This window comes from Macaca thibetana, chromosome 5 (genome assembly GCF_024542745.1).
Source record: "Macaca thibetana thibetana isolate TM-01 chromosome 5, ASM2454274v1, whole genome shotgun sequence".
NCBI classification, from domain to species: Eukaryota; Metazoa; Chordata; class Mammalia; order Primates; family Cercopithecidae; genus Macaca; species Macaca thibetana.
Genome location: NC_065582.1, coordinates 15773481 through 15800461, shown reverse-complemented (window position 1 = coordinate 15800461; position 26981 = coordinate 15773481). Strand labels below are relative to the sequence as shown.

The 26981-nt window shown below is 35.4% G+C and overlaps 1 protein-coding gene across 3 annotated transcripts in view; it reads right to left on the bottom strand.

Moving 5' to 3' along the window:
- FBXO8 (F-box protein 8) overlaps nucleotides 1-26981 on the bottom strand; it is a 55205-nt gene that overhangs the window by 10933 nt on the left and 17291 nt on the right. For all 3 annotated transcript variants that reach the window (XM_050792480.1, XM_050792481.1, XM_050792482.1), the window contains 2 exons: nucleotides 16744-17080; nucleotides 13678-13804 (listed from right to left, as the gene is read on the bottom strand). In XM_050792480.1, coding sequence (XP_050648437.1) covers nucleotides 13678-13804; nucleotides 16744-17072 — 456 coding nt within the window. In that variant the 5' untranslated portion in view covers nucleotides 17073-17080. The remainder of the gene's footprint in view (nucleotides 1-13677; nucleotides 13805-16743; nucleotides 17081-26981) is intronic.

The following is a 26981-nucleotide window of genomic DNA, read 5'->3' as shown; positions in this document are numbered from 1 at the left end:
AAAAAAAAAACTGTCACATACTAGGGAGTACCCTTAATTTTTTTCCTAAAGAACAACTTAGTAAAGAAATGTAGAAAAAAATTTGATTTGCTAAGTTGCGTTTAATTTTGTCCTAGTATACAATGTAAAATCTAGTACAATGGCTACTACTTTTCAGGTAATCAAACTGTCCTTAGACCATTATATAATAGAAAGCCAGATGCACACTGCATTTAATTTTCTTTAAAAAAAAAAACATTTTGAAGACTTAAAAAAAATAAAAATCCTGAAACAATATAGCTCAATCTAGATTTCTAACTTTTCTTTCAACATAACCAATATATTATTTTTCAAGTATACATTTTAACCAGTGAAATTAACTGAATATATTATTTTTCAAGTATACAGTTGACCACAATGAAATTTAAACTGAAATGTAACATTTTCAAACTGAAGATAATGTAAAAATTAAGTGATATATGTTATTAACAGTAAAAATTAATTGGCACTTCTGTAGGTCAAATGGGAACATCCACATTGTTTTGTTTGAAAATAGCAGCAGCAGTGGTTAAGATCACTGCTCTGATACTATTTCTTCTTTTCTACAGTGTTTTAAGAATTGCTAAGGTAAATGTAAAATCTGTTAATTTGTATCAGTACAGAAGTTCTCCCTCTCCCTATTTAATCAGAGAACATGTGCTCTACAGTCAAGGGAGGGCGGGCCCCAGAGAATGTGGATAATTGAGAATAATTTATCTGAGGATATTTATTATGCAAATAAAAAATCAACACCTTGCTTTTTGGCTGCAGTAAAATAAGTGCAGATTTCTTAACTAGTATGTTTAAGACTAGATGTCTATGTTTTTATCCTGTCATTTCATTTCATTCTAGCCACTAAATTTTGTAATGTTTTCTACTTTCTGTAATTTTCCATGACCTTCAATGTTTAACGGTAACCTTGAGCACATACATAACAGAAATGTCATGCATTGCTTTTATCAAGCTGCCTATAAATATTACAACAGTTATTCCTAATACAATCACTAGATTCAAAGACTAAAGTAAAAACTATGCCCAGATTTTAAAAGTTGTCCTAGATAGAAAGATTATAAGAGTACTAAGTTTTCCTCTCACTGAGAAACCCGTAACTAGGCTATTCACTGGAAGGCTCTGCGTTACATAGAACTAAGAGGAAAGGGGGCAATGGAAATTGGGAAAGAAATGTAAAGATAATTTTGATGTCAATTTTAAGTCTGAATAGCAGATTTCAGTCTTCTTTCTTCCAGAGCAGGAACAGAGAGCACACACTGTCCACACTGAAGTGGGAGAATTAACAGTTGTGAAGAGAGAGTGCCAGTATCCTATAGCCAGTTCTCTCAGTTAGTTATGAAACATAATACCATATTTTGTCTGGAGGATAATGAAGAGTCATGTTATTCAGTTTTGATTTTACAATTTCATATAATATGAAACCAGTTTGTGTCTAAACATTGTTTGAATTGGCAAGGATTTCAGCTAGAATGATTTATGGAAGACTTTTCAACATATTAAAGAGCAGAATGCTGAGGAACTGCTAAGGACAGAGATATATACACCTGAAATTGTTTGCAGTTAAAAGATGTCAACAGAAAATCTCACATAAAAGAATGATGGTTTAAGGAAAATCTAAATAACAATAAATATTCCCTCCAATGGAGTCCAGAGAAAACACAAAGGACATATAGGACAGGTCTTTCTGCTTAGTTTTCAAGAAAGAAAAAGCAATGGCAAACAAAATAACATGAACCTAATTTTCTGAAGTTTTAAATAATTAAAAGCCCCTTTTAATTAGTTCTAATAGCTTCAAACAGAAAAAGAACCACATCTGTGAATTCTAGTATTGCCAAAAAGAACCACATTAGTGACTGGGATGGATCAATATGATAGATAAGAAAGTACTTCTTAAATAGTAAATTACTACTATCAATTAAATGTAACAATCATTACTGTAATTATTATCAAAAAAGCTGCTGCTAGCTGAGTCAAGCTTCTTGGAAAAGCCCCCTTTATCTCTAACCTGTTTCTATATTAGAAAAATAGAGCATTCTAATCAAAATATGGAGATAAATCTCTATTAGGTTATGATTAATAACGGAAAGTAATGAGAAAGTGACACATTTAACAATGATGCTAGTTTAGAATTCTTGTTTTATAAGAATCACATACAAATACTGGATTTGCAATGTGCATATATACAACTGTTTAAATGACTAACCCACAAATACTAGTTTTATCATATTACCTAGATCTTAATATGTACATTTATAAATATATTTTAACAGCTCTGAAACAGTTTTAAAGTAAACAACATTTTTAAAAAAAAAGTCTTACTAGCAGACAAGCAGAGAAGGAAGTTGGGATATACATGGTACTTTTACTGCCAGCACAAGTATATACTTAATCATGTAATGTAAGTATCTATTCATCCTGCCAACATTATAGCCAAGACACATATTTCAATTTTAATGTAACTCTGGACCCCTAATTATTGCTTAAATGTCAAAAAGATTAAGCTCAGCAGCACTACCCAAACAAAATGTTACTGTATATGCAAACGATTGCATATACATGTCAGAAAATACAATTAAAGACAAAGGGTATCATTTAAAGCTAGGAGATACTGATGTGACCAAAACATACTTCATGAAGGACCATTAGTCAGGTGTCACATAGTTATCTACTAGAATCCAAAAGTTCCAGAAAAGGAAGAACCTCAAGGCCTAGAACAGTGCCTGGTTCTTGGTATTTTAAGTTGTTGTAGTTGTACCTTTAGTATAAACATATAGTTACAGTTTGGTGAACACTTAGAGGCATGTTTATCATGTCTTATTTCATTTAATCTTCACAAGAACACTGTTATAAGTATTATTACTGTCCCCATTTTACAGATGCGGAAACTGAAGCACAGAGGTTAAATAACCTGCTCAGAGTCAACATTATATCAATTGTAAGTGGTAGAGATACTTAATAAATATTTGTCGAATGAATGTTTGAATCTACATGTACAAAGCTTCCAGCTGTCTTTCAAGAGATGCTGTAAACTTCTGAGGATTACATAATTCAATCTGGGGAAAAATACAAAAACAACTCCCTTCCAAAAAAATGTGTAAGTTGGATCAAACATTAAGGGCAGACAAAACCCCAGCACACTTTGAAATACCTCAAGTTATAAATTCTCAAAGGTCAGAGTCACCAATCCAAATAATCAAAAGTAGCATATCACTTTGATGCTATATTTAACTGCTAATGACCTAAAGAGATTTACAGAAATCTTAGGAATTTTGTTATAAAGAAGGCATCTCTCTAAAAACTTTATGATATAAAAGAAGAAAATGTTACATAGTTTTATGGATAAATGTACACTACAGTTACGTGGTTTAAAAAATGCACTTAAGGTAGTGTTTCCTTCATACTCCCATATTTGAAAAGTTGTAAGTAAGTTGACGGATGTCTTACAATTGATGACACCCAATAATTGAGGAAATATATTCCTTTGGATTTCTGTTACAATACTCATATTTTGAAGTGACATCTACTGTGACACTGGTAACAACAATTGCTAAATTCATGAAAGACATGTAGAAGAGGCAAACACCTTGGACATTAAAGCTGAGAACTTAAATCTAGAAAGTAATACCAAGTTGCACTGAAACTGTGATCACAATGGATAAGGAAACATATTTGGGAGGTATCAAGGGAGTCAGGTAGTGTATGGTAAGAAAATAAAAAGGAAGCAGATTTTTCATTAAAATGTACTTAAAATACTCAATGTACCACTGCAACGTCTCTAGTTACAATTATTTAAATTGCTAACAAAAGTAAAATTCAAATAAAAAATTGTTCATTATAGCAATTCATATTTTAATATTAAAAATTTAAAAATGTGTCCTAGGATGAAGACATTTTCCACTAATTTCAGCTTTTACCCTAGACAATTCACACTCAATGATACAGCAAATTAGTAGCTCCCATAGAACACTGAATAAAACAAGAGTAAAATACATCAGGTGATTTGATTGATGAATAAACTATGGAATATTCTAGGGCCTGAATCTGTTTTTCAACTAGACAATGATTAGAAGAGGGCCTGGGAAATTCGTCTTTCTTTCAAGTTTCTAAAAGGTTTATTCTGAATCCACAAACCTCCTCTGGGAACTGATTCTACACTGCGTGTTGGAGTGACTCTGGGAGAAAAGGGAAAAGGAGGGTGGCTGGGATAGAGTATGGTTAGGGTAAGGTGTAAACTAAAGTTGTGCTAAAAGGCAAAGGGTAAAGCTGCCTTCTTAACCGCAAAATCATCACGGATCAGATTCAAAAGAGATAGACACATATATACACACATGCATATCCATACATACGTCACATTACTCTCATAAAAAGAAAATGACCTCCAGTTTACCACCATTTGACTAATTGTAGCTGGTCGCTTGAAGGTATTAACTTGTCTAGGCAGAGGAAGAAGGTATTTAGTGTCTGAGAGGCATAATTTTTCACTTTGACTCTAATGTTGATCAAGGGGAAGGGGCCTGACATAAATCCCAGCATTTCAGCTCCTATGGGTAAACAATTCTTATAGAGGAGGAAGCTAGTTAAGCCATATTTGGTGAGGGACTCCTCTCACTGTTACCTAGTTTCTTCTGCCCTGATTAAATTTCCCCCAGCAAATTTGGAGATAAATTGATCTGCTACTGAGAATTAGCAATGTTTGTTTGTTTACGAAACAGGGTCTTGCTTTGTCACCCAGGCTGGAGTGCAGTGGCATGATCATGGCTCAGTGAAGCCTCAACTTCCTTGACTCAAGTGATCCTCCCACCTCAGCCTCCTAAGTAGCTGCGACTCCAGACACATGCTATCATACCCGGTTAATTTCTGTATTTTTTGTAGAGACAGGGTTTTACCATGTTGCCCGGGCTGGTCTCAAACTCCTGAGCTCAAGTGATCCACCTGCCTTGGTCTCCCAAATTGCTAGGATTACAGGTATGAGCCACTGTACCCAGTTAGCAATGTTTATTTTTAAAAATTTGCATTGAGGATTACATCTCAAACTCCTAAGAGTTTGGATAATAATAACAGCAAAAATACATCAAGATGATTTTGGTTATAAACAACAAGAGACCCAGTTCAAAATAAAGGGATACATTTACTTCAAAAATAAAATTACCTTGCATAACAAGAAGTTCCAAACTAATACGGCTCCAGGTTGTTAGGCTCACAGATAGCATCACAGACCCAATTTTTCTTTCCAGTCTGCTATTCTTGGTAGGGTTACTAATATCCCTCATGGCTACCAGATGCCTGCACATGGTCATATCATTATACTCTCACATACTAATGCCTAGAGGTGTACATGACACATGTATTCGTGCGTGTGAGCGCATGCATGCACACGCACGTGCACGCGCGCGCACACACACACACACACACACAGAGACAATACTACTTCTTTGTGTCTCTTTTTAAAACCTAAAAAATAGGCTAGGTATGATGACTCATTCCTGTAGTTCCAGCACTTTGGGAGGCCGATGCAGGTGGGTCACTTGAGGCAAACCTGTCTCTACTAAAGAAAATATTCGCCAGGTATGTCAGCATGCACCTGTAATCCCAGCTACTCCGGAGGCTGAGGCAAAGAATCACCTGAGCCCGGGAAGTGGAGACTGCAGTGAGCCAAGATTACACCACTGCACTCTAGCCTGGGCAACAAAGTGAGACCCTATCTCAAGAAAACTAAAAAATCTAAAAAATCTTTCTCTACATACACCTTTTCCAACCTCATGCGTCAAAGGTAGATTACATGGATGCCATAAAAGCATCCTCCAAAGGGAATGGAGCTTGGTATAAAGAATCCATATTCAACTCTGGACCCTAGGAATGAGCCAGCCACACAACTGGTTGAGGTGCTTTCCCTAGTGAGGAGTCTAAATGGTGAGTAATAAGCCTTGGCCATGTAGGCCCAGTGTGATTTTTTTTTTTTTTTAATTTATTTATTATTATTATACTTTAAGTTGTAGGGTACATGTGCATAACGTGCAGGTTTGTTACATATGTATACTTGTGCCATGTTGCTGTGCTGCACCCATCAACTCGTCATTTACATCAGGTATAACTCCCAATGCAATCCCTCCCCCCTCCCCCCTCCCCATGATAGGCCCCGGTGTGTGATGTTCCCCTTCCTGAGTCCGAGTGATCTCATTGTTCAGTTCCCACCTATGAGTGAGAACATGCGGTGTTTGGTTTTCTGTTCTTGTGATAGTTTGCTAAGAATGATGGATTCCAGCTGCATCCAAGTCCCTACAAAGGACTCAAACTCATCCTTTTTGACGGCTGCATAGTATTCCATGGTGTATATGTGCCACATTTTCTTAATCCAATCTGTCACTGATGGACATTTGGGTTGATTCCAAGTCTTTGCTATTGTGAATAGTGCCGCAATAAACATACGTGTGCATGTGTCTTTATAGCAGCATAATTTATAATCCTTTGGGTATATACCCAGTAATGGGATGGCTGGGTCATATGGTACATCTAGTTCTAGATCCTTGAGGAATCGCCATACTGTTTTCCATAATGGTTGAACTAGTTTACAATCCCACCAACAGTGTAAAAGTGTTCCTATTTCTCCACATCCTCTCCAGCACCTGTTGTTTCCTGACTTTTTAATGATTGCCATTCTAACTGGTGTGAGATGGTATCTCATTGTGGTTTTGATTTGCATTTCTCTGATGGCCAGTGATGATGAGCATTTTTTCATGTGTCTGTTGGCTGTATGAATGTCTTCTTTTGAGAAATGTCTGTTCATATCCTTTGCCCACTTTTGGATGGGGTTGTTTGTTTTTTTCTTGTAAATTTGTTTGAGTTCTTTGTAGGTTCTGGATATTAGCCCTTTGTCAGATGAGTAGATTGCAAAAATGTTCTCCCATTCTGTAGGTTGCCTGTTCACTCTGATGGTAGTTTCTTTTGCTGTGCAGAAGCTCTTTAGTTTAATGAGATCCCATTTGTCAATTTTGGCTTTTGCTGCCGTTGCTTTTGGTGTTTTAGACATGAAGTCTTTGCCCATGCCTGTGTCCTGAATGGTACTACCTAGGTTTTCCTCTAGGATTTTTATGGTATTAGGTCTAACATTTAAGTCTCTAATCCATCTTGAATTAATTTTCGTATAAGGAGTAAGCCCAGTGTGATTTTTTAAAAAATTACTTTTATCATAGGATATAGTACCACTAGAAGGAACCCCAAGACATCTCTTGAGTTCCACCTATATCCTTTTCTTTTGCCACATCGTGTAGTACTATTTCCCTCTGGTTATCAGGCTTAACCACTTCAATCACAGCATAGCTACCTCCCCTCCTATCCCCTCCTCCTCCCTTTTAAAATTTTGATAAGTTTGCTTAGTAGCAGGAAGACCTACATTGGCAAGAAGGTAGGGTCAGCTACCAATTCAAATTGTTTTGCCACAGGTGCCAATGTTCCTCCTTTGGATACTACGGCCTCTAACCCAGCAGAGACCAGAAATAAAAGGAAGGCTGAATTACACGTTTTAAGTGCGTCACTAGTTAAAATGGCATTACAGATGCTTGGATGTCTTAACAAAGGTCATTTCCCTGTTTTTCATTTCTTCTAGCATCCTAGCTGCAGTTGTAGAATCATAAGTCTAAGCCAATCATGTAATCTTTCTATTCTATTCTCTAGTGCTCCAGGGGTGCTCGCGTGATTTAATTATGTTCTATAAGAAATGAGTAGAAGTACACCAAAGGCTTCTGAAAAAGATTTTTCTCCCTAATAAGTATAAGGAATATGAGGAGAAAGCTTCTTTTTCTGCCTCTCTTTCTTTGCACTGGGACACTATTATGGGGGAAATGATATTTTGAGTTGTGGTAGCCACCTTGCTATCAAGAGAGGGTGAAAGTCAACACACTCAGGTCCATCAGGAGATCATTATCTCACTAAAATAACTGGGATACCTGCATCCAGGACTCTTTTGAAGTAAACAAATGTAAAGGGTTTAAGTCACAGTTTAGGTTCTCAGTTCCTTGCAGCCAAAAGCATCTTAGCTGATACATACAGGGAGAAGTAGGTACTGCAAGAAGCCAATCATAAAATGTGGAACATGCTGAGTCGAGCAGCACAACGAAGGGTGTTGCGAATTCAGTTCTTTCTAGCCAGATCTTAGTTTATACTACAGCCAAGAATTAGAATTTTGAGTTTATTTTTCTCTTTCTTTATGCTATCTGGCATTGTTTGAAGTATGTATGTCTTATTGTCAACTTGGTTCACATTCTACTACCTATAAGTTTATTCCTGAGAGATTCACTTTCAGTAGAAAAATAAAGCCAAATTTCTAGACATATAGAACTAAGGATAAAACCTCAACAGGTAGTACATTTTCCAAAGTAAAAAGTATCTTAGTGGCCTGCCAGCCTTCATTAGGAATACTTCTGTGCTGTAAGAAGTACTAAGATTTAAAAGAGTTAGTACAGAGAATGAGATACCAAAGAAATAATGATGAATGGTCTATTAGTTACAAATTATTTGACAGATACATTTATCAATGTGTACAGGCAGTTATTTGAATTCAATATTGCTTTCAGGTTTATTGCCTTACCCTTATTGTCCAAAGTAAAACTTTCCTTTCCAAACCAGATGGTAATCAAAATAAAAAAATGGAAAAAAATCTCTCAGTCTGTCAAGACTCAATTCAACTCTCAGGGTTTGTTTGTTTGTTTGTTTTGTAGTACGTACTATCAGACCAAAGGAAAGAAAACAATTAGAGACCCACAGACTTTGATAAGAGAGAAGATTACATCTGATAACTGCAAGTGAACAACAGGATATTTCAATCATTCTAAAACATTTATTTACACAGTAAGATTACAGATAATCTGTACTAGGTTATCTCAAAGTGTATTCCCTGGAATATTTTTACCTTCCTCTCCCCAAAAAAGAAAGAACCCCACGTCAAACAAAATTAGATACATATCGCATATAACATCTCCCTTGTTAGATAGTCACAATGTGCATCAAGGTATTAAAGGCTTTGAAAAGTCAGGCTGTAAATAAGCCAACTAATCATAATCTATCATGTTCAAATTAGACTTAAGAATTCATTTTTAACTGTGTATTCCCAAGGAATGCATTTGGGAAATGTTTATCAGTACATTCTAATAATGCCCATGACGGTTTTCATTCCCTAGGAATAAAAGTTAAAAGTTATTTTTCACCACCGTTGCTATGCTATGAAGTAATGGTAATGACGATTTAGTTGTTGAATATTGGAGCAAAAAGTCATTAACATATATCTGAGATACTATTCATAAGAACTGAACATAAATTCCTGAAATGCTTTCCATAATGGAGAACTACAAATTTCCTGTTTATACTTTAGCTGGTCCAGCAACAAAAAGAACACGTTATCTTGAAAGTAAGTTGCATATTCATTTCTACCTAAAACGTGTGGATACGTCAAATTTAAAGTATGTTTTATAATAGATTATATCCAAGATCAATTTAGTAAAATGCATAAAATTATATGCATGTGGATATTTCTGTATAAATACCAGAAAAATGTGCTTATATAGTCATTAAAAAAAAAAATTTGTTATCTGACCCCAATGAGGACATTTAAAACAAAAAACTGTTTAGAAACACAATTACACAAACAAAAATAAACCTATATTAAAGTTAAACCATGTTCACTACCAATTTTTCAAATCCTAAATTTAAAAATAACTATGTCAAGAAAGTGTTTTAATATACATTGGAGCACAAGTAATATAGTTTACTGGTTGTTAAATAAAATTACTTCATTATACTACTGCTAGTGGAATAAAATTGACACACACAACTTGTACATGCAGGGAAAATACAACTTAATGTAAATAGATGGTTTTCAGCACATTCCTTTACTAGAATGTGGCCACCTGCCACAAAGTACACAAGCTCATGCACAAGATCAAGACGTTACATACAGCTGAGATCACAATGTCATGCATAGTACAACAGCGTGCCAGATTATCGTACCACAAACTGTGCGGATGTTCTCCCCCACCCCATGAGCCACTGCCAGCAGCTGCTGTGGAGCTTGGTTACCCATATCCGTGACATGAACGGTGTCCTTTGGAGAATCTTGTTCCCTGTGGCTGTAAGTATGCTTATTTTTATAATATTTTAATGATGCTTGCTATCAAAATGTTAAGTACAATACTGGAAATTATGAAAAAGTAGATTTTTTACAATACTAAGCAATTATATACATCTTATCTCAGGTACCTGCAATAAGCATCACATATATAAACATATCATCAAAACTAATTTAGTGCTCAGAGTTAAATGAACCCAAAATAATATATCTGATGACAGTGCTCCAGTGAGTGGGGAAAAAGAAAACAAAATACAATCTCCAAAAAGTACTGCCTAATTTTGAGCACTCAAAAAACTTGGCAAGAGTCATTCTAAAGTCTGGCTAAAGTATGACTCATACAGATATGTGCTATATAAGAACATTTATTAGGATAGATCTTTCACTTACATGATTTCAATTTTGAATACTTGACTTGGTAAACAATTAGCCAAGTTAACATTATTTATGTTAGTCAATGAAAGAAAGTATAGAATATAGTCACTGAACTACTTCCCCTCCTTTCTCTGAACTTATTAAGTGTATTGCAATGTCCTTGTTTTTCTATATATTTCCTAAGTGCATTCTGGTAAAGACAGCATTTTCTTTTGCTATTAGGTAACACTTGCTAAATTACATGTTCATAAAATCAGAATCATAGAATCAGAATTTTGGAACCTTGAGACACATTGAGTGGCTCAGCTCTATTCCTCTTGGGAGTACTACATGGCCCTTTTAGAATGATAAATTCAGTGCTTCTGGAATATTCCAGAGTACCTTTAAATCAGGCCAGGGAGTGAAATAAAAAGAAAATACAGCCAACTCTCAATAATAATGGAAGGTAGGATAGATAAGTAAAATCTGAAGATCTAAAAATTTTATTTTAATTAATAACTTGAATCTCCTCTCTTAACATTTGACTTATAATTTTAAAAAATTATGTCAGATATAAAAAGAACTTGAATTTGAGCTCTTTTCTCTGCCCCCTCTCCAAACACCCTAGAGGAGGTACTAATAAGAACTGTATAGTCTGATATTGGTAGCTGCAAAGATGAAAACCTATTTATATGTCTAGCTTTTCCAAATTAGATATTTAAACCTATACATATAATATTTTAGTATATGAGGACCCATGTGTATTTTCATCTTTGTGTAAAAATGATTGCTTTATAATTTGCTTAAAAATTGGCATTCCTTTAGCAAAGAATGACTACTTACCATAATCAATATCAGCAGTTACATCCAACTTTTCTGACTTTGTAACAATCTACAACTTAGTACTTACCAGGTTACATTTCCCTTAGAATGTAACATTTGAAAGTGATATGAATTGAAGATGACAGTTTTACTCAACATCAGAATAATTCATGAGAGGAGCCAGCATGCCTTGATTAAATGGACATAAGACTGGGGCTTAAAACAGCTGCCTCTCCTGATTCTTATGTACTGTACAGTACAACATTGTAGCATTCTGCCTCAGTTTTCCTCCAGCAATCATCATTCAATTACCTCAACAGACTGATGCAAAATACATATCTTTATTATGACTATTATTATGATCATTGAGACAGGGTCTCACTCTCACAGCTTATTGCACTCTTGACCTCTGGGGCTACATATCTTTATTATGATTATGATTATTATCATTGAGACAGGGTATCACTCTCACAGCTTACTGCACCCTTGACCTCTGGGGCTCAAGTGATGCTCCTACCTCAGCCTCCCAAGTAGCTGGGACCACAGGCATGTACCACAATGCCTAGCTAATTTTTAAAAAATTTTTTGTGGAGACAGGATCTCCCTATGTTGTCCAGGCTGGTCTCAAACTCTTGGGCTCAAGTGATCCGCCTGCCTCAGACTCCTGGAGTGCTGGGATTACAGGCGTGAGCCACTATGCCTGGCCTGCAAAATATATATTTTATCATAAAGTGCATCATATGAACTGTTTTAATTAGCAACAAATAAAGTTTAAGTTAAGAATAACAAAGTGTCTACAACTGTGCCATTATTTGAATATATAAGTGCAGGAGAATCTCTTATAAGAGCAGGTATGCCACAGTGCAGGATAAAAAAAAGGGACAGTCTTATGTTGCCATATGTTTACATGGAAGATAACTGGGATTTGACTAAAAACAAGGTGAAAACAAGTATATTTTATAATAAAAGGCATTAGAAAAAAATGTGCAATAAAAGGACAATAATATTTAAGTTTATGATAAATAGTTTATCCATTTATTTGCCTTTCTGAAGAATGATCATTCGATTCTAAAAAGCAGTGTTGTATTGGTAAATGTGTAATTTGAACTTCTTATAAATCATTCTAATTTCATTAAGGTATCAGTTTGTTATTCATTGACAGTAATACCTCTTTAAATAGTGATGAAAGAAAAGAAACATCTGAATTTAAGTATTATACCTGGCTTTACAATATATATACTTTGTTATATTTCTGGAGATAAGACTTAACTGATAAGAAGTATATCAGTAATCCTTTGCAATGGCATTTTATTTTAAATTTATGTACCATAAAAATTTAACAAAAAATAAACCATATGTAAGTAAAAATCAATTGGTTAAAAAATATATTATTGGTATTACCATATGCATACATATAAAATTGGTATTTTTGTTTAAGACTCAAATATTTTACATAGGAGAAACATTTCCCTAATTATAACAAAAGTTAAGGTAACTTTAGAAAATACTTGGCTGCATGATTTGAACTGTCGTTAATACCCCAACAACAAATAAAAAAAAGTTGGTTTCAAAAATAAGGTAAATTAAAATAATGCTGCAGATTAAATTTTTCCACAAAAAATAATGCATCCAAAAGTAGTAGTTCTGAGTGCTGTATAATTTTCACTTAGATTTCTAAGAATAAATCTGTAAGTATTTAAACATTTCTGAAAATCTGAACTTTTCCAGGACACAGTAAAATAAGAATAGGGAAAAAAAAATCAGTGAAAAAGTTGTTTTCACATTTTGATCATGCTTACATGTTATGTTAAGAAAGAATTAAATAATTAATACAAAATTCTTCAATTTTATAACAATCTACAAATAGTTCCTATGTCAACATGGAATTACATTGTTAAAGGCATTATTTGAAGACAATGTTTTGATTTGTCAGAAAATAGAACAAAGTCCTCAATGATTATCTTTGATAAAAGTAACCACTACTAAGGAAAAACAATAAACAGAAAAAAACTGCTATAGATAAAATCTGATGAACACACTCTGCGTTCTTATTATCAAATTTTTGTGCTCTCTACTTATAATGTACTAATATTGTAATCAGGTCAGTAGAGGACTGAATATACATCATGGATGCTGCTACACAAAGTAAGCAGGTAGAAAGATTAGAATGTGACATGGTAAGGCGAAGAAAAATGACTATGTCACATAGCAATAGTTTAAAATACTGGCTTTCTCAGTGATTAAAAAAGCATGTTCAATGACTTTTTATTTTCCCTGCAGTTCATCATATTGGAAAGCTACAGCAAGACAGTAATACAGCTCACTGGATACAAATATTCAAGTTCTTCACTAACCTCATCTGGGTTGGCATTAAAGGTGAGGCTGCCTTCATCCAGCTGCATATACAATTTTCTAAAAGAAAATCCTAAAGGTGGGTTCTTATTGTATATGGAACAGTGACCCCAAGTGGATTTGCACAACCTGTAAAATCAGAGAAAATAAGACAAGAAAACATTACTACATTTAATTTCCTAAGTTAAATATGCATATACATGAAAAAATAGTAACATGAAATAAGACTGAATTTTATAGTTATAAAGTTTAAAATTTTTAAGTTTGTACTTGTTTTCTATTTGTTTACTAGAGTATGACAGATGCTTTAAATTTAGCAATTTTGACAGCATCTAATAAATATGAGTTATAAAGATCAATAATATTCATGAGTACTATCTGAAGTTAAACATAAACTATCATAATAGTAGTAATAATAGCTAACATTTACTGAGTACTTACTAGATGTCAGACCCTATTTTAAGTATTTTTATTGGATTAGCTTGCCTAATCTTCACAACAATCCTATGACGTTGGTGATATAGATAAGAAACACAGAGACAAAACAGTTACCCAAGATCATATGGCTAACATGTATAGATGCAGGATTTCAAACAATGAGTAATCCACAGCATGCAATTATTAACCAAGAATCTAAATAGGGTTTATTAACTAATTCTATGTGCTCTATTGTGAAATAAAACTAAATGGGAGGAAAAGATTGCTGGGCAGGGAAACAACTTTTGTTTTTCAAATAATAAATGTTACAACAGACAAATTAAACATAGAAATTGTTTGTAATGCCACAACTTGAATACATTCATCAAGCTGTGATGTTAAACATAGCTGCTTTTAAGATACTGCTTCAAAAATACTGGTTCTTTACTATCAGAGCGATACATGATTGTTTAGAAATTCTATAAAACCTAAAATACTAACAGTTCATATCTCAAAACACACTGCAGATTGGGATAGTTGTTTCTAACTCTTTACAGAGGCAATAGCTACTGGTTATTTGAAAGCTAAAGTTTTATCTTATAATGCCTGGAAATTCTGGATATCTACCAAAGAGCCTTAAATATAAATGCATTATTCTAGAGACACAGAGAATACTTAAATTATATTCTGATACAATTGTAATGAGTCTTTGTCTCAAAATTATCTCATCTGTTGTGTATTCAAAAGCACCTGCTACTTGTTGAGACAAATGAAACTGTTTACTTTCTTATATTCATTATTAGTTTCTGCCTCAAATTTCCTTCTTTTAATAAACACACAAAGTGCAGGGCAACAAGAAAAAGTTACTGTCTGAGCACATAACATCAACAATTGTGAGGACAAGGGGGTAAAATATCCAATTTAGCATGAGACTATCCTCTTAGTAGTTGATTTATACTGCTGTATTATTTTTACCCACCAAATGAAATCACTGACTGAAAACTGTAAGTATAAAAAATTGTTTAGAATATTATCAATATTTTTTCAGTTTTATTAATCTAGTCCCAATAAAACTCAAAACTAGAGTTTTATTACTAAGCTATGTGAAAACCAGAGAACTTCCCAACATCAATGAGTATTCAATACATCCAAAGTTGAAATTAAAACTAAGCCAGTCTTTAATTTCAAATAGAAGCAATTTATTATTAAGGAGAAAATCCAAGTATTATTAAAATAGGCATAATTATGGCAAACATTTCTTTCACAAATGAAAAATTCAGATTTAAACCTCAAATGAAGAATATATTCTGATTGACTTTGGGAAGACTAGAAATTAAACTTTTTAAAGAAGTTCAAATAAAGAAACAGAAATTAAGTTAGTGAGGAATACTAAAATGTAGAAAAGAGATTATAAAGAATGATCCAGTTTAAAAGTACTTTCATTTCCTCTTCTATTCACATGATTAAAAAAATTAATAACTTATTTATTTGAAAGACTCCTCTTTAATAGAATTTCCTCACATAGTACTTTCACTATGTCAAACAAATGAATAAAAGAATAACAAGATATGATATTGACGACTTTTATCTATTTAGAGGTTGAGAAAGGACCTATATAACTTGTACTATAACTGTGTGACATTAGAAGACCTAACAGGAATGTCATTACTGAAAATATATTTAGACTAAAGTTTGCAATTTATTAAGTCTCAATTAGATTTCTAGTTTGAAATTACATGAAGTCTTAAAAAGATGTTTGTTTCTAGCTACATTCTATATTTTTATAAAGATCCACTTCAAGATAGTAAGACAAACTTTGGTAAGGGATGCTAAAAGGTCTGAGATCCAATTATTCCATGTTTGGTAATATTCTTAGGCCAAAAAGTCATGTACCTATACTTTTTGTTAAAGTATATGATGCTATTGAAGGAGTAACTTAGGTTCAATAAAACAGATTCTATTCCAGCAAATGTTCTTAGATTTGTGGTTTTAATTCAAACTAGTACAACGTGAAAATTTATATAATCTACTTTAAGTTCAGCAAGTAAATAAAAACAACGGTTTGTCCCCTTGCTTTCTAATATTTGCCTACTTCATTAAAATGCTGGTTAGGAAAAAAAAGTAGATACAATTTTCACCAGTTAAATTTTATTCTAACAAGCACCTTTGAAGAAATATAGAATTGAGTAAAAATGTAAGGCTCTATATGAAGAAAATTAAAAACAGTAACATTTGAGGACTATTCATTGATTTTGAAGTCTGCCTATTCTTCAGATGGGATACCTATGGGAAGCACAAACTACACAGCATGTGAACACTCCAACTTTTAAATTAGAAATTCTCACTCCACAACTTTGCGGTATTTTTAGAATAAAGTGAGAGTTTCTGATTTATAATGAACTGACAGAGCCTGATTGGTAACCTCTCTTCTAATTGTAAAGTTGTTATTCTATTTTCTATTGTCCTCCTTTTCACAAGATCAAATTTGACTGTGATGCTAACTGTATATTTTTCCAGGTTTTAATAAAGAGTATCTCAAAGTACAAGACCAAGTTTAAAGAAAATATTTTGTAATATATATTATTAAAAGAACATTTAAACATGGTTATGTTTAGAGATACTTGAATTCAACATTGGTGGGTTTAACTTACCCTTGCCAGAGAAGTTCATCATTTGCGAGGTCCTGCCAAACACACGAAGCCAAGCAAAGGTCAGTTGCATTCAGGTAGGACAAGATGGTGAAGCTTAGCTCAGGAGGCAGCATTTCCAAATTAATGAATCCTTCCTGTTCTTTTGATTTCCTTGCCTTCAAAAGATGATATATGTCAATGCCTCCTTGGACTTGTTTACGATGATTGCTGTTAGAAATGTTGTTCGCAGCCATTCTCCTGCTCTGCTCTCTAGTGAGGTAGCCTTGCTCACTGTAGCCTTCTTGTTGTAGCTGCTGGTTTCTGACAACTCTCCACAACCCCTGACCCATCTGCAAGCCTGGGAAAAAGCCAGAATGTAATAAGGGTGACATTTAAAAAGTAACCCATTTTCCCCAGTGGTATAACAAATCTGACATGAAGCATTCATTTACCAGAATTAAAACTTCTCATTAAAACCTATTAAAACCAGAAGTATATTATTAAGAATTGCTGAAACATTGTAAGTGTAAATTTTGATAGACAAAGTTTCGGAATTACTTGGTTTGATCATCACCTTTATCCCGGTTTGCTAACTACTTTTAAAGTCCATAGGTGACATAATCATTTTTCACGTGGTAAGATTTAAAAGTTACTGATGTCCTTAATACTCTTACAAATTATAATTATGTGGACTTATGGGCCAGTATCAAATACAGCTCTGATCAGAGCAAAGACTCTAGTTAAAAGGCCTCCAGACCCTGCTTTTCATCACAATTCAGTCTAAGCTAAGCTAGCTCCTTTTAACCAAACTCCCAGATGTGTTAACAGCTGGGAAACAGGCTTTTAGTTTAATTCTTGCCAGTCTACACTTATGTTGTAGACTGTAATAAAATGTAACATAGGCCCTGAAGTCTAATTCAGAAACCTTATAAATTAGACACCTAGAACTCCAAGATAAATGCTCAGTAACAGTGTACTATTTAGTTTTGTTGTTGCCGTAAATTAAAAACTGTAATTTAGATAAATTTTCTAATTCTTCTCCACAAATCCCTATGGATTCTTCAGAAGTACCTGGGAAAAGTCACCAGAAGAAGGCGTGCTCCAGTCTCCCCACTACCATCTGACCTCCCACCAAGGCATTCTACATTTGTCTGTCACGTATATTGACTTCCTCATGTACAAATGTATTACAAAATTCCTAGATCTAGATTTGGCATTGCCTTTTAATAGCTTTTCTAGGGCAAATAAAGTCATTCAGAACAACTAAATCAGAGTTCTTAATGCATATGAATAATTACTTTCATGATCTCTTTTTCAAACAAAATACTTTTATCAACTCAAGTTGACAGCTAATACCTGTGTGTTTCAAAAACTTAGAATACTGACTTTCCCATAAAATCATTAAAATAGTCAAATAATTTTTATAGCATGACCTGAACTTAAAATATAACGTTGTTTTAATTAATTGTTTACAATAAGGACTAACAAAAACAAAAGCAAAAATCCCAAATGACAGAAAAACAAACCAACAGTGACTAGGTATCTTTTAATTACAAATAATTTGAAAATTGAGCAGAACTTCAAAGAATGTCAAAGATACTATTATTGTAGTATTTAAAAAGGTATGATCCACGCATTTCTTTACTAAACCTTTGGCTACTGTTTCGATAATGGCCACTAAATTCAGTCATTTGCTGATTAAAGCAGAAAAAATAGTCCAAGATAATTTTTAACTCTTCCCCCACCTTATATTGTCCTGCTTGGAATCCCAGCAGCTTAAGCTATAAAGGTATGGCGGGGGGGTATAAAGAGAAGAAACGAATAATTAAAAAGTAGGCATATTTGTTTTTGAAAAGAAGGCACAAAAGATAACCCTTCTCTCCCTACCACACACCCCACCACGGTATTTCCTCCTAAATAAGTGGTGAAGCTAGACAAATAAAATGTTTTACAAAATACACAATACCAAGAAAATAAAAAGCCACAGACCAGTAGAAAATCTTTGCAAAACACATATATGATAAAAAGACTGTGTATCCAAAAAAGGTAAAGAACTCTTTTTTTTTTTTTAAGTTCATTTTTAAAAAAATTATACTTCAACTTCTAGGGTACATGTGCACAACGTGCAGGTTACATATGTATACACGCGCCATGTTGGTGTGCTGCACCCATTAACTCGTCATTTACATTAGGTATATCTCCTACTGCTATCCCTCCTCCCCCTCCCCCACAATAGGACCCAGTGAGTGATGATCCCCTCCCTGTGTCCAAGTGATCTCATTGCTCAATTCCCACCTACGAGGGAGAACATGCGGTATTTGGTTTTCAGTTCTTGCGACAGTTTGCTGAGAATGATGGTTTCCAGCAGCATCCATGTCTCTACAAAGGACACTAACTCATCCTTTTTTTATGGCTGCATAGTATTCCATGGTGTATATGTGCCACGTTTTCTTAATCCAGTCTGTCACTGATGGACATTTGGGTTGATTCCAAGTCTTTGCTATTGTGAATAGTGCCGCAATAAACATACGTGTGCATGTGTCTTTATAGCAGCATGACTTATAATCCTTTGTGTATATCCCCAGTAATGGGATGGCTGGGTCAAATGGTATTTCTAGTTCTAGATCTTTGAGGAATCGCCATACTGTTTCCCACAATGATTGAACCAGTTTACAGTCCCACCAACAGTGTAAACGTGTTCCTATTTCTCCACAGCCTCCCCAGCACCTGTTGCTTCCTGATTTTTTAATGATTGCCATTCTAACTGGTGTGAGATGGTATCTCATTGTGGTTTTGATTTGCATTTCTCTGATGGCGAGTGATGATGAGCAGTTTTTCATGTGTTTGTTGGCTGTATGAATGTCTTCTTTTGAGAAGTGTCTGTTCATATCCTTTGCCCACTTTTTGATGGGGTTGTTTTTTTCTCGTAAAATTGAGTTCTTTATAGGTTCTGGATATTAGCCCTTTGTCAGATGAGTAGATTGCAAAAATTTTCTCCCATTCTGTAGGTTGCCTGTTCACTCTGATGGTAGTTTCTTTTGCTATGCAGAAGCTCTCTAGTTTAATTGGATCCTGTTTGTCAATTTTGGCTTTTGTTGCTGTTGCTTTTGGTGTTTTAGACATGAAGTCCTTGCTCATGCCTATGTCCTGAATGGTATTACCTCGGTTTTCTTCTAGGGTTTTTATGGTTTTAGGTCTAACATTTGAGTCTCTAATCCATCTTGAATTAATTTTCATATAAGGAGTAAGGAAAGGATCCAGTTTCAGCTTTCTACTTATGACTAGCCAATTTTCCCAGCACCATTTATTAAACAGGGAACCTTTTCCCTTTCTTGTTTTTGTCAGGTTTGTCAAAGATCAGATGGCTGTAGATGTGTGGTATTATTTCTGAGGGCTCTGTTCTGTTCCATTGGTCTATATCTCTGTTTTGGTACCAGTACCATGCTGTTTTGGTTACTGTAGCCTTGTAGTATAGTTTGAAGTCAGGTAGCGTGATGCCTCCAGCTTTGTTCTTTTGGCTTAGGATTGTCTTGGAAATGCGGGCTCTTTTTTGGTTCCATATGAACTTTAAAGCAGTTTTTTCCAATTCTGTGAAGAAAGTCATTGGTAGCTTAATGGGGATGGCATTGAATCTATAAATTACCTTGGGCAGTATGGCCATTTTCACGATATTGATTCTTCCTATCCATGAGCATGGTATGTTCTTCCATTTGTTTGTATCCTCTTTTATTTCACTGAGCAGTGGTTTGTAGTTCTCCTTGAAGAGCTCCTTTACATCCCTTGTAAGTTGGATTCCTAGGTATTTTATTCTCTTTGAAGCTATTGTGAATGGGAGTTCATTCATGATTTGGCTCTCTGTTTGTCTGTTACTGGTGTATAAAAATGCTTGTGATTTTTGCACATTGATTTTGTATCCTGAGACTTTGCTGAAGTTGCTTATCAGCTTAAGGAGATTTTGGGTTGAGACAATGCGGTTTTCTAAATATACAATCATGTCATCTGCAAACAGGGACAATTTGATTTCTTCTTTTCCTAACTGAATACTCTTGATTTCTTTCTCCTGCCTGATTGCCCTAGCCAAAACTTCCAACACTATGTTGAATAGGAGTGGTGAGAGAGGGCATCCCTGTCTTGTGACAGTTTTCAAAGGGAATGCTTCCAGTTTTTGCTCATACAGTATGATATTGGCTGTGGGTTTGTCATAAATAGCTCTTATTATTTTGTGATACGTTCCATCAATACCTAGTTTATTGAGAGTTTTTAGCATGAAGGGCTGTTGAATTTTGTCAAAGGCCTTTTCTGCATCTATTGAGATAACCACGTGGTTTTTGTCTTTGGTTCTGTTTATATGCTGGATTATGTTTATTGATTTGTGTATGTTGAACCAGCCTTGCATCCCAGGGATGAAGCCCACTTGATCATGGTGGATAAGCTTTTTGATGTGCTGCTGGATTTGGTTTGCCAGTATTTTATTAAGGATTTCTGCATCGATGTTCATCAGGGATATTGGTCTAAAATTCTCTATTTTTGTTGTATCTCTGTCAGGCTTTGGTATCAGGATGATGTTGGCCTCGTAAAATGAGTTTGGGAGGATTCCCTCTTTTTCTATTGATTGGAATAGTTTCAGAAGGAATAGTACCAACTCCTCCTTGTACCTCTGGTAGAATACGGTTGTGAATCCGTCTGATCCTGGACCTTTTTTGGTTAGTAGGCTATTAATTATTGCCTCAATTTCAGAGCCTGCTATTGGTCTATTCAGGGATTCAACTTCTTCCTGGTTTAGTCTTGGGAGAGTGTAAGTGTTCAGGAAATTATCCATTTCTTCTACGTTTTCTAGTTTATTTGTGTAGAGGTGTTTATAGTATTCTCTGATGGTAGTTTGTATTTCTGTGGGGTCGGTGGTGATATCCCCTTTATCATTTTTTATTGCATCTATTTGATTCTTCTCTCTTTTCCTCTTTATTAGTCTTGCTAGTGGGCTATCAATTTTGTTGATCTTTTCAAAAAACCAGCTCCTGGATTCATTGATTTTTTGGAGGGTTTTTTGTGTCTCTATCTCCTTCAGTTCTGCTCTGATCTTAGTTATTTCTAGCTTTCTGTTAGCTTTTGAATGTGTTTGCTCTTGCTTCTCTAGCTCTTTAAATTTTGATGTTAGGGTGTCAAGTTTAGATCTTTCCTATTTTCTCTTGTGGGCATTTAGTGCTATAAATTTCCCTCTACACACTGCTTTAAATGTGTCCCAGAGATTCTGGTATGTTGTATCTTTGTTCTCATTGGTTTCAAAGAACATCTTTATTTCTGCCTTCATTTCGTTATATACCCAGTAGTCATTCAGGAGCAGGTTGTTCAGTTTCCATGTAGTTGAGTGGTTTTGAGTGAGTTTCTTAATCCTGAGTTCTAGTTTGATTGCACTGTGGTCTGAGAGACAGTTTGTTATAATTTCTGTTCTTTTACGTTTGCTGAGGAGTGCTTTACTTCCAACTATGTGGTCAATTTTGAAATAAGTGCAATGTGGTGCTGAGAAGAATGTATATTCTGTTGATTTGGGGTGGAGAGTTCTGTAGATGTCTATTAGGTCCGCTTGGTGCAGAGTTGAGTTCAATTCCTGGATATCCTTTTTAACTTTCTGTCTCATTGATCTGTCTAAGGTAGACAGTGGGGTGTTAAAGTCTCCCATTATTGTTGTATGGGAGTCTAAGTCTCTTTGTAAGCCTCTAAAGACTTGCTTTATGAATCTGGGTGCTCCTGTATTGGATGCATATATATTTAGGATAATTAGCTCTTCCTGATGAATTGATCCCTTTACCATTATGTAATGGCCTTCTTTGTCTCTTTTGATTTTTGATGGTTTAAAGTCTGTTTTATCAGAGACTAGGATTGCAACCCCTGGTTTTTTTTGTTTTCCATTTGCTTGGTAGATCTTCCTGCATCCCTTTATTTTGAGCCTATGTGTGTCTCTGCATGTGAGATGGGTCTCCTGAATACAGCAAACTGATGGGTCTTGGTTCTTTATCGGATTTGCCAGTCTGCATCTTTTAATTGAACCGTTTAGTCCATTTACATTTAAGGTTAATATTGTTATGTGTGAATTTGATCCTGTCATTATGATATTAGCTGGTTATTTTGCTTGCTAGTTGATGCAGTTTATTCCTAGCATTGATGTACTTTAAATTTTGACAAGTTTTTGCAATGGCTGGTACCTGCTGTTCCTTTCCATGTTTAGTGCTTCCTTCAGGATCCCCTGTAGGGCAGGCCTGGTGGTGACAAAATCTCTAACATTTACTTGTCTGTAAAGGATTTTATTTCTCCTTCACTTATGAAATTTAGTTTGGCTGGATATGAAATTCTGGGTTGAAAATTCTTTTCTTTAAGAATGTTGAATATTGGCCCCTTCTCTCTTCTGACTTGGAGAGTTTCTGCCAAGAGATCTGCTGTTAGTCTGATGGGCTTCCCTTTGTGGGTAACCCGACCTTTCTCTCTGGCTGCCCTTAACATTTTTTCCTTCAACTTTGGTGAATCTGACAATTATGTGTCTTGGAGTTGCGCTTCTCGAGGAGTATCTTTGTGGCTTTCTCTGTATTTCCTGAATTTGAATGTTGGCCTGCCTTACTAGGTTGGGGAAGTTCTCCTGGATGATATCCTGCAGAGTGTTTTCCAAGTTGGTTCCATTTTCCCCGTCACTTTCAGGCACACCAATCAGACATAGATTTGGTCTTTTCACATAATTCCATATTTCTTGGAGGCTTTGTTCATTTCTTTTTACTCTTTTTTCTCTACACTTCTCTTCTCACTTCATTTCATTCATTTGATCTTCAATCGCTGATATTCTTTCTTCCAGTTGGTCCAGTCGGTTACTGAAGCTTGTGCATTTGTCATGTAGTTCTCGTGTTATGGTTTTCATCTCTGTCAGTTTTTTTAAGGTCTTCTCTGCATTGATTATTCTAGTTATTCATTCATCCATTCTTTTTTCAAGGTTTTTAGTTTCTTTGTGCTGGTTACGTAGTTCCTCCTTTAGCTCTGAGAAGTTTGATTGACTGAAGCCTTCTCTCAACTTGTCAAAGTCATTCTCCGTCCAGCTTTGTTCTGTTGCTGGCGATGAGCTGTGTTCCTTTGGAGGGGGAGATGTGCTCTGATTTTTTGAATTTCCAGCTTTTCTGCACTCCTTTTTCCCCATCTTTGTGGTTTTATCTGCTTTGATCTTTGATGATGGTGACATACTGATGGGGCTTTGGTGTGAGTGTCCTTTCTGTTTGTTAGTTTTCCTTCTAACAGTTAGGACCCTCAGCTGTAGGTCTGTTGGAGTTTGCTTGAGGTCCACTCCAGACCCTGTTTGCCTGGTATCAGCAGCGGAGGCTGCAGAAGATAGAATATTGCTGAACAGCAAGTGTTGCTGTCTGATTCTTGCTCTGGAAGCTTCGTCTCAGGGGTGTACCCTGCCGTGTGAGGTGTGAGGTGTTGGTCTGCACCTAGTGGGTGATGTCTCCCAGTTATGCTACTCAGGGGTCAGGGACCCACTTGAGCAGGCAGTCTGTCCGTTCTCAGATCTCAACCTCCGTGCTGGGAGATCCACTTCTCTCTTCAAAGCTGTCAGACAGGGGCATTTACCTCTGCCGAGGTTTCTGCTGCTTTTTGTTTAGCTATGCCCTGTCCCCAGAGGAGGAGTCTACAGAGGCAGGCCAGCCTCCTTGAGCTGTGGTGGGCTCCACCCAGTTTGAGCTTCCCAGTGGCTTTGTTCATCTACTTAAGCCCTGGCAATGGTGGGCGCCCCTCCCCCAGCCTCACTGCCACCTTGCAGTTAGATCTCAGACTGCTGTGCTAGCAATGAGGGAGGCTCCGTGGGCATGGGACACTCTGGATCAGGTGTAGGATATAATCTCCTGGTGTGCTGTGTGCTAAGACCCTTGGTAAAGCGCAGCATTAGGGTGGGAGTTACCTGATTTTCCAGGTGTTGTGTGTCTCAATTTCCTTTGGCTAGGAAAAGAAATTCCCTACCCCCTTGCACTTCCCAGGTGAGGCGATGCCTCGCCCTGCTTCAGCTCTCGCTGGTCTGGTCGGGCTGCACCCATGGACCAGTGCCAACTGTCCGACATGCCCCAGTGAGATGAACCAGGTACCTCAGTTGAAAATGCAGAAATCACCCGTCTTCTGTGTTGCTCACGCTGGGAGCTGGAGGCTGGAGCTGTTCCTATTCGGTAAAGAACTCTTAAACCTCAGCAATAAGGAAATAATCCACTTTAAAAAATGAGTGAAAGATCTGAATAGACACCTCATCAAAGAAAATATACAATGGCAAATAAGCATATGAAAAGATGCTCAACATCGTATGTCATGAGGGAATTGAAAATAAAGTAACAATGAGATACTACTACAACTACTACACACCCATTAAAAGAGTATACCCAAAAGAGTGACAATACCAAATGCTGGCAAGGATGTAGGAATGCAAAATGATACAACCACTTTGGAAGACAGGTAGTTTCTTTAAAAATTAAACATACTTTGTAGGATTCAGTATTAGCATTCCTTGGTATTTATCTAAATAAAAGTTTATGTCCACACAAAAACCTACACGTGAATGTTTAAAGCAGTTTTGGTAATTAATTTTCAAAATCTGTAAGCAACTATGATGTACTTCATTATAAGAATGTATAAATAAGCTGTGGTACAATATATCTATACAATTGAAAATTATTTAGCAGTAAAAAGAGAAGAGTTATCAAGCAATGAAAAGACATGGAGGAACCTTAAGTGCCTAATACTAATGTTAACTAAAAAAAGCAAATCTAAAAAAGTTCCTTACTGTATGATTCTAATTACAAGATATTCTGGAAAACACAAAACCATGGAGACAGTAGGAAAGATTAACGTACAAAAAATAGAGAATGTCAACAAACAATTACAAGTTTTATATTTGTTTAATGTTTAAATGTGCCATGTCACATTACAACATAAGTACAACTTAATTTTGACACAAATTGAACATTTTAAGTCTACTAATCATAAAGAAAAGTATTTTATTTTCACCATGGTTATTCCTCTGTTTAACTCAGCAAGAAAATATCTAGAACTTACGTTAATTGCTGAGCTCACCTCGCAGAGCTGTTATTTTAAATAATTAAATTTATTCTTCTCTTTTGTTTTTGTACCACTAAAGGTAAATTATCAAACATGGTAACTGCAGTATCTGAAGCCTCAATATTTAAAGCATTTATTAACAATTTCAGTATTTTCCTACAGAATCTTTCTAGTGGCATATGGTGAAGCAGCTGTTGCTACTCTTAGGCCTATTGCTAGGGAACAAAGAATCAGGGTGATTTTCCTAGGCTCTGGACTTTAATGGAGATCACTTAAATTAATCACACTGGATAATGTGATTCAGAAAACATCCAGCAGGTAGAAAGAGGTAAAGCCAGCAGCTGGTTCTTTAAAAAACTAATAATTAATAATGGGGAGGTTGGAGGGTTGAGGCTCATGTATACATAGTTCAGACAAAGAAAACTGCAAGATTATACCTTATTTTCTGTATTTCTACTGCTAAACAATACTGAAAATTGTCCCCTTGGGACTTTCATTTCCCTTTAAAGCAGTTCTTGATCCTAGGTAAAAACACAGTAATGATAAAGCACTCTGAGAAAAAGTAAAATCATGAGTTTAGCATTTGGAGAAAGAAAAGGGAGTCTATAGTGTTCTGCCCCCATTCCCTATCTTCCTTAGCGTAATAGGGATGCGAAACATGGGTGTAACTGTCAGAAAAGCTTTAAAACTCTCAAAATGACATGACATCCATTGTGTAAGTTGTAAAGCAAGTCATGGAGGGAGTACAGTGGTATGGATTTTGAAGTCAGACAGAACTGAGTTTAAATCCTGACTTTATTAGTTATTACTTACAGGACCTTGGGAAAGTTACTTGACTACTCTGAGCTTTGGTTTCTTCATGTACAATGCAAAAAAATAATAATGATAAAAATATCTATAGCTCAAAAAGCTATTGTGTTAAATAAGATAATGTACATAAAGTTCATTTCATGGCTAACAGTCAACTAACAGTCAATATGTTAGATATTACTTTGACAAGCATATTTTCATCAAGTGAAAGTAAGCACTTTCATAAAGCTTACTTAATGATACTTCAACTGTTCTGATGTCCTGCCTGTTGAATAAGCTTATTTGTTCATGTTGCTACTTGTACAGCTTTGTAGGGCCTCTACATGCAATTCGCCTCCTTTAGTTATTTCATATTTTGACCATGTTTTTATTTT